At 43.9% G+C, this 12,322-nt stretch overlaps 1 protein-coding gene across 1 annotated transcript in view; it reads right to left on the bottom strand.

The window, feature by feature from the left end:
- KNG1 (kininogen 1) overlaps positions 1-8,743 on the bottom strand; it is a 29,638-nt gene extending 20,895 nt beyond the window's left edge. Inside the window, exons 1-2 of the mRNA XM_081862519.1 lie at positions 8,379-8,743; positions 2,374-2,484 (exon numbers count right to left, since the gene is read on the bottom strand). Coding sequence (XP_081718645.1) covers positions 2,374-2,484; positions 8,379-8,567 — 300 coding nt within the window. The 5' untranslated portion in view covers positions 8,568-8,743. The remainder of the gene's footprint in view (positions 1-2,373; positions 2,485-8,378) is intronic.
- Positions 8,744-12,322: the final 3,579 nt, after the last annotated feature.

A 12,322-nucleotide genomic window follows, 5' to 3' on the forward strand; every position in this document is an offset into this window, starting at 1 on the left:
TTTGAAGCTGATTTAGCCAACTCCTTCTTTGGAAACTATCATTTGTTAATGTTCTCATCCAGAACTAATCCAAGCAGGCGTTCTTTACCCAAAACGATATCCTGAGGTGATATCATGTGATTTGTTTCCGAAAAGGATTAATCTCACATTGAAAGTCAGTTGAAAGCATGTGATAAAGGAAAATTGATCATATAATGGAGCAATGCTGCAAATGTGGGGTTTTTTTTATCCATTGTGGGTGGCGTCATTTATTTATTTATTTATTTTAAAAGATTAATGTTTGCTGGAGAACTGCTTAACCGTAATTCACGAATGAATGACCAAGTACTTTGAAGCAGGGATAATCTTGCTTAGTTATTTGAAAGAAAAAAAAAACAACCTGTGTGGATATAGTCTGATGTAGTGCTAATGGCGAATATATTGATCCCTGTAAGGATGGAATTAGCATGGAAATGAATCTCTGGGTTTTTCAGCAGTAAATATATCAATAGTAGCACCACAATCTAGCAGTTGGTAGGATTTTTTTTTTCCTCACGCGGATCAGCTTTCTGATGTACACAAGCCCTTATTCCACACTGAGCTTCCCTTAGGCATCTGATTGGCCAATGCAAGGAGAAAAAGCTAGACTAGATGGGCCTCTGGTCGGATCCAGCAAGCGCTTCTCTTCCGTTTCCATCTTGGATACTGCTGTTATGTCTATTGACCTTCGGTATGTGTCCTTCATGTTGGGAGACATTCTGCACAGAAACGTGTGTACCTTTAAGAAGTCTCTGTAAACTCTGGGTTAATTGGTTGCAGCTGGCCGTGGCTACAAAAGGAAAAAAGCTGCAGTTTGTCCCCTGCCTGCAGGAATAACACCCACCAGCATTTCTGTTTGTTGTTTTGTAATAAAGTCTTCGTTTAAGTTTGGTTTTACACCTGTCTCCTGGAGTCACAGTCTGTCCTCTGCCTCCAGTTGAAAACCCCCCTCCAATAGGTTATGGGCCCAGTCCTGAGTGGGCAGAGACAGAGTGTGAAAAGAACCCAGAGATTGGAAGCAACTCAGCGTTTCTCAAGCAGCTGGCTGTGTGAAGGTATTGGCAGGGAGTGTCTGTTTGAGACCAGGAGCCGAACATTGCTTCAAGCCACGTGTGAGTAAGGACTGAATGGAAAGCTGGAAGCTGGGTGGCGCCATGGCTGAACTTGGAGCTGGAGCTCAAGGGGGAGCTTCCTATTTTCCAGCAGAGAAACTGGGAGAGTCCAGTTATATGTCATGGAGTTTACAAATGCAGGCGTTTTTAAAGAAAGAACAATGTTGGACTGTTATTGTTAACCTTCCTGTAAAAGATGAGGATGAAGAAGTAGATGAAGCAGACCAAAGGCTGGAGGACAAAGCCTATGCCAATTTAATTTTGAGTTTAGAGAAGTCTCAGTTATCTCATGTGCGAGACCTTGAAACAGCAAGTGAGATTTGGAAAGCACGAGAGCAATACACGCTTGTGAGTTGTACATACAAGCAAAGGGTCATACACACTGTAGCTTGCATGCTTGGGCAACCAACACATTTTCATCATTGGAATCCCTGCTAAAGATCTCGGTGCCACCTGTACCCAGAGCACAGTTCTCCCATGTTCTGTGTAACGCATTTCCACATGGGCACTCCTGCATGTTGGGATACTGCCAGGGAGACGGGGGCATCAGGCAGGCCCCCAACTGGCTCCGGACAATCACCGGTCTCCCGTGGAACAGCATCAGTCAGCCAGCGACACGAGCCTCAGATACGTTCCGAGACCCGTGCACACTCTGTTAGCAGAGTGTATAAATCATCCACAACAGAAGAGGCAGACAGAGAGAGTTGTGCAAGCATCATTGACAGCATTTATACAGCGTAGTCCAGGAACAAAGGAAAACATGACTGCTTGCCTTCGTGTCCAGCAAAAACAGCCGCATAGCAAAAGCAACACACAACAGAAGTTCCCAGCAGACAGTGCTGGCAGTAAACAGGTATGTGACACACAAACGTCATGCCTGTACCATTTTAAGGTGGAATGGAACTATATTCTAACACTGCATACCCTCCAACATCCCACTCATCAAAACTGGGACGCTTGTTTTTTTGGTTTCCAGTTTTCGCGGAAACCAGAGGATTCCCTCAAGAACATGAGACACCCAAAAAACGATAGCCCTTTGGCCCGGCACTCTGGCGCAGATCAGCTGACTTGCACCACAGCATGAGACAAAATAATAATAAAATGGGCGTCTTTTGGTCTGATCCAATCAGCAATCGGGACTGTTGACGAGTATGCTGTGTCTGTTGCCCTTTCCTGTAGCACCTTCCCACCACGTTTGTGCTAAATTATACATACATTTTAGAGAGAAAATATAGATACTTACTCCCTCCGATAATAGCATGAACTCGCAGTTTTGCCAGGGAGTTGCATCTCCAGCATCGCAAGAGGTTTTCTTTAGCTGATATGTCACAATGTAATTTTGGCCAGGGCCTGGCTGAAGAAAACATTTATGTAAGTGCTCATCATTTCCACAGCGAGCCAGGAAGATCGTTTTCAGAAGGATTTCTTAATGACTTATTAATATGTGCAGCATTTTAAATGAGGCCTATTCCCCAGGATCATAAATGACCAGGCTCTTCTCTGCTGGAAACCCATTTTCCTAAAAGTGTGCAAGAAATTTTGTTTGGTAGACAGCGTATTCTCAGCTTTCTTTCTTTTTTTTACATTTTAAATGCTTCTGTTCAGAATACTTCAGTGCTTTTGTTCAACCAGTGGTAGACAAATTGAAATCACTACACCTAAATATCGAAAGAAGGATTTGCATAGTAAAATGAATATTTAAATCAGCTTTCTACATGGGGCCCTTCAGATGTTTCCGACCACTGATCTCCTCATCCCTGACCATTGGGCCATGCTAACTGGGGAAGATGGCCCTAGAGTCTAAAAAAACCACATGGCTTCAGTTTAGAGGAGGTTGATAAAGACTTTCCCAATCAAATTAAATATCAAAATAGAATTACCATATATCAAACACATACCCTGTGCTGCTACCCTTGGATCAATATTCATGAGAATTAAGTAAATACTCCGAATTCATCACTGTATTTAGTTTTGAACTGTTTTTGGTACAGTGGTACCTTGGTACTCGAACACCCTGGCTCCCGAACGCCGCAAACCCAGAATTAAGTCTTACGGTTTTTCAGAAGCTGAACATCTAACGCAGCTTAGGTTATTGTATTTTAGTGTTTTGTTGGAAGCCGCCCAGAGTGGCTGGGGAAACCCAGCCAGATGGGTGGGGTATAAATAATAAATTACTATTATTATTAGCTTCCACTTGAGTTCAGGAAGCTCCTGCAGCCAATCAGAAGCTGTGCCTTGGTTGCTGAACAGTTTCGGGAGTTGAACGGACTCCTAGAACCAAGTTTAAATTGTTGTAACCTGCATTGCGACCATGATGGTGAAGGGTCCCACAAACCACCTTCTTTTTCTCCTCCCCTCTATAGCTTATTTGCAAACACCAGCCCGCCATCTGCTCTAGAGGGTTGGGGGGATCCTCCAGAGCATATTTTGGGTGTGCATGAGGACTTGGAGGTGGAAGAAGTATCTAAAACCCTTTATCATTATTTTCCGCAAGCCTAATCCAGACATACGATTCAGTCGCCTATGCTTGTTTCGAAGGTGCTGCCGATTTCATCTGTGTTTTAAGCTCGTGTCCAGCCTGGTTTTACTCGAAGAAAACCCAATGAAAACAATGTGCCCGAGTTGTGTGCCACAGTCAAAACCAGCAGGACATTTCTCTTAGTAAGCTTGAAGTTGTCTGCGGTTAAGCAGGGGGGTGGTGGGAGCACCGATAGCTGCTCCCATTCTGTTCATAGAATTGTAGAAGGCAGCACTTCATCAAAATTCAAATTCAAAATGTACTCACTGGTCCAAAAAGGTTGGTGCCCCCTGCTGTAAGGCCTAGTTTTTTGAAAATGGCAAATGAAGTGATAAACCTGTGTTTAGGTAGCCCCATTACATGTGGGGGAATCTCATAGCCTGATGCTAAATCACTTTGGAATGCCTTATGGGAAGCAATTTGCAGATGAAATAAATAATATACACTTCTCTTTAAAGAAAAATTAAAAATCCTCTACACATAAGAAAGAACATGACAGCACATCCCAAAACGTAGCCTATATCAGATGTATTCAGATATCTCTTGAAGGTTTTATTCTTTTGCCTGGTAATTCCCTGACACTTAAGATCAGAGCCCATAATTTCTGAATTCCTATTTTTACCTCTATCTATCTATCTATCTATCTATCTATCTATCTATCTATCGATCTATCTATCGCTCGATCGCTCGATCAATCAATCTATCATCTATCATCTATCATCTATCTCTCTATCTGATGTTGTTTTTATTATGTGTCATTTTTGTATACTGCTTACAGATTAAAAAATATATATTAAGCACTTTAGAAATGCTTCAAATAAATAAATATTTTTGCTTTCACAACAGAGCTTTCCCTTCCTCTCCTCTCTCTGTGCCCTCTCCCCCAATCTGCTCCAGAAGGTCCCTCAATCCTCTGGAACAGATTTTGATTGTGCATAGGGGAAATTGTGTGAGAGAGGAGCTGCACAAGCAGAAGTGTGTTGCGCGTGTGGAACGGCAGAATCGGACACAACACCCAGACTCATTAACTCAACTGCAGCAATTTGTGTCGAGTTAACACAGAAGCAACAGAATGAAACTGGACCCAGCACACTGCTGTGTTTCTTTGCTACATGCCGTGAAACAGCCCTTTCAGCTAAGCATTCTTTGAACCGTTGTCCGCAAGGAGCAAAGCAGAGCAAACATTTCATAAATGAAAGGTAACTGATGGGAATATTTAACCTCTGTAAACAAAGCCAGCTCTTCAGCCGGCGTGTTGTGAACTTTCCAAGCAGAAGACTTGTTCCAAATTCCACTGCGGTCGACACACTGTGTGATCTACAGCTGCATCCAGACTTGCACTTGCCGCACCTCAACATCAATATTTGGCTCCTTTGATAAAGCTACGTGCTGTTTTCTCCTACGATGGCGAGCCCTACCCACTGTGCTTGAAACCAGAGTGACACCAGTCTCTTGTACAAGAAAGCTTTTATGCTTAATTAGTCCATCAATAATAGATGGGTTTGAACGATCCATTTAAGAAATGCCAGCAGAGCAGCAATGCCTATATTCTAGAATAAATTAAGGATGGATAGATAGATGATAGATAGATGATAGATAGATGATAGATAGATAGATAGATGATAGAAAGATGATAGATAGATATGAGCCAAATCTCTCCTATGTTAGCATCAACTTCAGCTCAAAAAATCATATTAATTTCAGTACAGTGGTACCTCGGGTTAAGAACTTAATTCGTTCTGGAGGTCCGTTCTTAACCTGAAATTGTTCTTAACCTGAGGTACCACTTTAGCTAATGGGGCCTCCTGCTGCTGCCGCTGTGTTTATTTCTGTTCTCATCCTGAAGCAAAGTTCTTAACCTGAGGTACTATTTCTGGGTTAGCGGAGTCTGTAACCTGAAGCATCTGTAACCTGAGGTACCACTGTATTACTGTAGAACCCCAAAGCATGTAATTTCATGGGAAGCAAAGTTCAGCTAGAAGCAGCCGCCTTGGTGTGTCATTCAGAAGTGTCACAAAAGAGTGGGATTATTGGAGTCCCTCTCACAATACCAAAGAACTTGGAGTCATTCAGAGAAACTGATTTGCAGCAATTTGGTCTTACAATAGGAAGCAATTCATCACACAATGCTTGTGGAATTCCATCCCACAACTATGCAGCGACTATTTCTAATGCGGAGTCAAATTACTTACTTATTTACAATATTAATAGAAAGCCACCAAAGACTTGGTCCTTGGGGGCAGCTCCTGGCACAAAATGTCAGAATACAATTAAAAACGCAGTGCAAAAATACCACAGCATTGCAGCATTGCGGTGCTGAGCAGAGAAAAATGTAAAAGCAGATCAATGCACAGCATGTGAAAACAGTACCTCACAATACTAAAATCACAGATTTGTTAAAATCTCAGGTTTTCTGTTTTTTAAAAAGCTAGGGAATAATTTTTAAAAGTCTTCACCTAGCACCAAAATGACCATAAAGGGTAGTACCAAGTGAGCAAGCCGCTCTGGGAAGGAAGGTCTGATCTAAAACATATTTAAAGGGAAGGTAAGTAAAGTCATTAAGGGACACAGGTGGTGCTGTGGGTTAAACCACAGAGCCTAGGACTTGCCGATCAGAAGGTTGGCGGTTCGAATCCCTGCAACGGGGTGAGCTCCCGTTGCTCGGTCCCTGCTCCTGCCCACCTAGCAGTTCGAAAGCACGTCAAAGTGCAAGTAGATAAATAGGTACCACTCCGGCGGGAAGGTAAACGGTGTTCTGGTTCGCCAGAAGCGGCTTAGTCATGCTGGCCACATGACCTGGAAGCTGTACGCCGGCTCCCTCAGCCAATAAAGCAAGATGAGCGCCGCAACCCCAGAGTCGGTCACGACTGGACCTAATGGTCAGGGGTCCCTTTACCTTTTAAGTAAAGTCATTGGAACTTTTTGTCTTTAAAACACTCACTCACATAGGCCTAGAAACATACATTTTATTCTGTGAGACCCCCCTGGTATCGGGCAGTGTATAAATTCTCCCCCCCTTTAAACTTTATTGCAAAACAATTTACATATAACAACACAGACAAACAAATGCAATACCTCAGTGACAACTAAACATTAATGAACAACATAGCATCTAACATCACACACAATTTTGACTTCCGATTCACCTCATTGTGTTTTCTACATATTCCTAAACTTTACGCATTTCCTGTTATATCTGTTACATATCCAGAAATTTTTCTACATTTATAATTTTAGATATTCTTTAAATGTTATCCATTCTTTACACACTTTCTGGTTTGAGTTTCCTCTTATTCTCCCAGTCATTTTTGCAAGTTCCAAGTATTCTATCATCTTCACCTGCCAGTCAAGCTTTGTAGGAATTGAGCCACATCTCCAGTTTTTTGCTACTAAAGTTCTAGCCGCCATAGTTGCATACATAAAGATGGTTCTAAAGTTGTTTTGGATTTCAGTGGACATAATGCCTAACAAAAAAGCTTCTGGGTTTTTTTAAAGGAGAATTTAATCATCTTTTTGAGCTTGTTGTATATTATATCCAAAAATTATCGTATCCTCACACAGTCCCACCACATGTGCATGAAGGTACCGTTCCCCTTTTTAAATCTCCAACAAACATTTGAGGGTTTTTTTAATACATTTTGGCCAGTTTGCCAATATAACTTCAATTAATAATACAGTGGTACCTCTGGTTGCAAATGGGATCCGTTCTGGAGGTCCAGTCAGATCCCAAGGTTTCCGCAATCTGAGGACCGCTTCTGCGCATGCGCGCGTGGCGAAACCTGGTCAAATACTTCCGGGTTTGCCGCTTTCGCATCCTGAAGATTATGTAACCAGAGGGTTACGTAACCGGAGGTACTACTGTAATAACAACAATGTAATCTGGGCCTAGAGCAGAGGCAGTAGTGGATGCTGATCCTCACCTGACCTTTAACTGGTCACCCTGTTGCCTTAGAGGAGGAGAGACAGCAATGAGATTGACACTGGAGCCAATCTGGCACTTCTTGCCATTATACTTGGACCGTGCCATCCTTCCTGCTGCCTCCCCCTCCCCCCCTCTTGCCACCCTAGGCTCCTTCAGGAGGAAAGATGGAATATAATGCTAAAACTAAGTACTACCTCCCGGTAAACAGCAACCATGCAACTTATGGGTGGTTCTTTGAGCACTGCCATCTCACCCCACAATCGTCAGCTACTGAGTGGAGGTATTAATCAAATTGTGAGAGGTGCTTAAAAAAAAGGACTAAAGGTTTAGAAAAAGACAAAACTGGGAAAGCACCCCTCCGCCTTGCTGGGGAGCGGTGTTCCCGGAATTTCTGGCTTTACGCATTTTTGCGTACTTGCATGGACCCACGGAACCGGACCCTCATGTAAGTTGCAAGTTACCAGCATAAAACTCTGTGGGTGAACACTTTCTGAAGTCCGGCGTGAGCTCTATGCAGTGATATTTATTAATACAATTGAAATATTCAGTAAACGGAGTCGTAATAGGTGCTCATTTAATTTTATACTAGTTAGAGTGCTTCAATATTAAGGAGAGAGAGAGAGAACTATATGAGAGCAACGGCGATAGGAGAGAGAAAATTAGCACTCCTGACTCATGAGCAATGTCCCCTCCTGCAACCGATCCACTGATTTGTAGGAAATGTCTTCTTGTAGAACAAATTAATAGTCCTTGCATGAGAAGATTAATAATCAGAGATGATTTTTCTGCTGTTCCAGAGTTTACTTACTGTTTTGCTGGCATCAAGGACTACGCTGAGTGCATATTTGTTGCCATTAGTTATGCCTCGGTTCAGTTCCTTCAGGGCTAGATCCACCGCATTAAAGACCCCAGGATCATCACAGTCTACCTTCTGGCCTTGGAGAGGGCTGGCATGGCAGCAGCAGAAGGCGAAGGCTAACAGAATGAAGAGTCCCATGTCCAGGCGAGGAAGAAGGTCCTGAAACCTGGGGAGAGGAAAAGGGAGAGAAAAGACTCTCCAAAAGCCTGACGGGGAAATGCCTTGCCGTGGAAGACTGGAGCAGCCTTCTTTTGATTTAAGGTAATCAAGCAAAAGCAGAAAGAGGGCAGGAGGGCTTGATGGACTCTTGTCACTTCCTGTGTACAGTGCAAACAACCTTTCGGGTTTATCCAAACATCTGCTGTTTTCATTTTAAAGAGGCAGCCCTGCACTGTGATGACACCACGTTTGTTCACCTGCCGCTCTGGTTACAGGGCGAACCTCAGGATGTCAGGGTCAGAACAAAGATTACCAGTTCTAGGTCATGTTTTGTACGCCCTAGAACATTCTGCAGTCTTATGGTGAATATGCCGATTTCAAAACTTAGATGCATACAGAGAAAGCTGAGGTGGAACCTCAGGAAAACAAACCAAGAGGCCATGTTCCAGCCCCCAAAGGGGACCTTTCCCCCTCTGTAACACCATCCTTCAGAGAATGCAAGTTTGCCAAGGAGGTGAGAACCAAGAAAATGACTTAGGGGAGAGATGCAGGTCCCTGGCTGCACAGGCCGTCATTCTGGGATGCTTTCCCTTAGATATGTACCTGGTACCTGTTTACCTTGGCATTTGCTTGTTTATTTCACTAAAATTTGAAGGCCGATTGATTGCAACAAAACTTCTGAGTGGTTTATAATATTACAATGATCAATAAAACCAGTTTGTTTAAAATGATTAAAAAACAAACAAAACTAAAAGCATTTAAAGATAATTGAAATTAACAGCAAAAGAGATTAAAACACCTCTCCACGTAGGCCGGCAATGTTTCAAGCAGGTGCCAAAAAAGAGTAAAGGGGAAGGCACCTGCCTGTTTTCAATCGACAGGGAGTTCCAAAGTGTAGATGCTGCTGCAGTAAAGTACGGATTATTTAAAATTGCAGAATGAATATTTGCACCTGTAACAGTGCCAATTCTTCAGATCAAAGCAGTTGCACGGGCCTATATGGGTAAGGCAATCTCACAAGTAAACTGATCCCCAAATGTGAAGGGCTGTATATACGAAGAAGCAATAGTAGCAACTTGCTGCAGAAGACAGAATTGGAATTCAAGATAAGCTTAACAGATTGGAGAACTGGGCCCAAACTAACAGAATGAATTTCAATAGGGACAAATGTAAGGTTCTGCATTTAGGCAAGATAAAACCACCTGCACAAATACAAGAAGGGAGACACCTGGCTTGCCAGCAGTACATGTGAAAAGGATCTGGGGATCTTAGTAGAACACAAACTTAATATGAGTCAACAGTGTGATGCAGCGGCAAAAGAAGAGAGAAAACCTTAGGCTATTCTAGGCTGCATCAACAGAAGTATAGTGTCCCAATCAAGGGAAGTCACAGTAATGCTCTTTTCTGCCTTGGTCAGACCCCACCTAGAATACTGTGTCCAGTTGTGGGCACCACAATTTAAGAAGGATATTGATAAGCTGGAATGGGCGCAAAGGAGGGCAACCAAGATGATAAAAGGTCTGGAAACCAAGGCTTATGAGGAACAGTTGAAGTTGCTGGGTGTGTTTGGTCTGGATAAGAGGAGACTGAGAGGAGATATGATAGCCATCTTCAAATACAGTGGTGCCCCGCAAGACAAACGCCTCGGAAGACGAAAAACTCGCTAGACGAAGAAGTTTTTCGTTTTCTTAGCCGCTTCGCAAGACGCATCTCCCTATGGGCTTGCTTCGCAAAACCTCTTTTGAAGCAAGGGGCAGCAGGGAGAAGACCGCTTCTCCCCGTTGCCTGCCCCGCAATCTCCGGGGAACTTCCCCAATCTCTGCGCGCGCCTTCCCCTCTGTCCCCGGATGGTCTCCATAGGAACGCATTGATTGATTTTCAGTGCATTCCTATGGGAAACCGTGCTTCGCAAGACGAAAAACTCGCAAGAAGAAAAAACTTGCGGAACGAATTAATTTCGTCTTGCAAGGCACCACTGTATCTAAAGGGTTGTCACATGGAAGATGGAGCGAGCCGTCCCGGATTCTGCACTCACCATCTGACGCCCTTCTTCATGTGCCTCCTCCACATGAGGTTCAGAGGGTGGCAACACGAGAACGGGCCTTCTCTGTAGTGGCTCCCCATCTATGAAATGCTCTCCCCAGGGAGGTTCGCCTGGTGCCTTCATTATATATTTTTAGGTGCCAGACGAAAATGACCGCTCCCCGCCTAAAACGGGGGGGGGGGGGCCTTTGCGTGGACGCGTGCAGCCCCTAGATCTGGAGCGGCTCCAACAGCATAGGCTTGGCTTTGCCTTCCCTCAGGTGGGATACCTGGAGGTCTCCGCCTACCTCAGTCAGTTGTCCAATCCCACCTGGGGGAAGCGTTGCCAAGGAGACCAGGCCAGGTAGGGGAGGGATTACCTGCCCACACAATAGAGGGAGGATCTTACCTGGGAATCCTCACTTGGCTCCAGAGCTTCTCCCACCCTACCCACCCTCAGTTAATGTCTTATTTTGCTGGTTAACTTTTCTTCACAGGTATGTGGGCGCTGCTACGTTAAGGTCACTGTTAAAGGGCCGGAAGGGAATTTCCCTGCATTGGCAAGTTTCGCCTTTCCCGTAGCAAAACGTCACAACTTTGGCGGTATCAGGCCTTGGGCGGAATCCTTTAGTCCATCTTCCTCTTTGCGGCGGCGATACCAGGGTTCCCCGTTAAAGGGGTTTTTGAAGGGAGGCTTTGGCCATACGCCGAAAGGTCGTCATTGCTCTCCCCTGCGGCGGCGGCATAACGGGGGCGGCTATCTCTGCTTGAACATATGTTCTCCAGAGCCGGCCCATCCCCCCCCACACTGGATAACCCTGATGCTCCCTAGGTCCCCGGCTGGGGACTGGGGAGGGAGAATGCCCAATGCCTGAGCCAAGGTCTGCCCACATTTGAAATTTAATAAAGTTGTGGCCAATTTAATCCCATAGCACGTTGTCTTGAGTCATTATCCCACATGACGGGGGGGGGGGGGGACCGCGCGGGATCTGGGGACTCCGCCTGTCCACGCAATGTTCCTCTTCAGCCAGACTTTTGGCTGATTAAATGTGTCTGTGGGAAGAGTGTGTGTGTTATTGTTGTGCTGTTTCGTTTTATTTATTCTCACGTGTTCATCCTGTATTTTATTTTATTTTTTTTTTTTAAATAATTTTTATTGGGTTTTTACATTTTATAACAACAGACACACACACAAAGACAAAGACAAACAAACACACAAATACAATTACATACCCTAAATTTCTTTACCCACTTTCATTGACTTCCCCCCACCCCCTCCTCTTACATCCCAATTCCAAAATTAATTCAGCAAGTTCTTACCTAACCTCTTAAAGATATTCACATTGCTTTTAAAGATTAAATTCTTTTGTTTATCTATATTCAACTATCCAATTCTCTTATAATCATTAATTTCTTTTTTTTTTTAAGGTCGATCTAACTTCCCCTTCACAAATTTTCCCTTTATTATATTAATTATAGGTCACATTGACCAAGTAAAACAAAACATAACATTTTATAGTTCTATTCTCTCCCCCCCCCTGCCCCGGTTTCTGTCCCTTCCTAGACAAATGTCCAGAAAACAAACAAACAGTAGTTCTAGCCCGGATTCCTCACGTCCGAGGCGTCTGATTCTCTGTCAGTCCCTCTCTGCCAACTATATTGGTAGTCCTCCTTGATGGTCCTAAGACCCCGAAGGAGTTCAGTCAGAGTCA

This window comes from Podarcis erhardii (genome assembly GCF_964252035.2).
Source record: "Podarcis erhardii genome assembly, chromosome: 5".
Taxonomy (NCBI): Eukaryota; Metazoa; Chordata; class Lepidosauria; order Squamata; family Lacertidae; genus Podarcis; species Podarcis erhardii.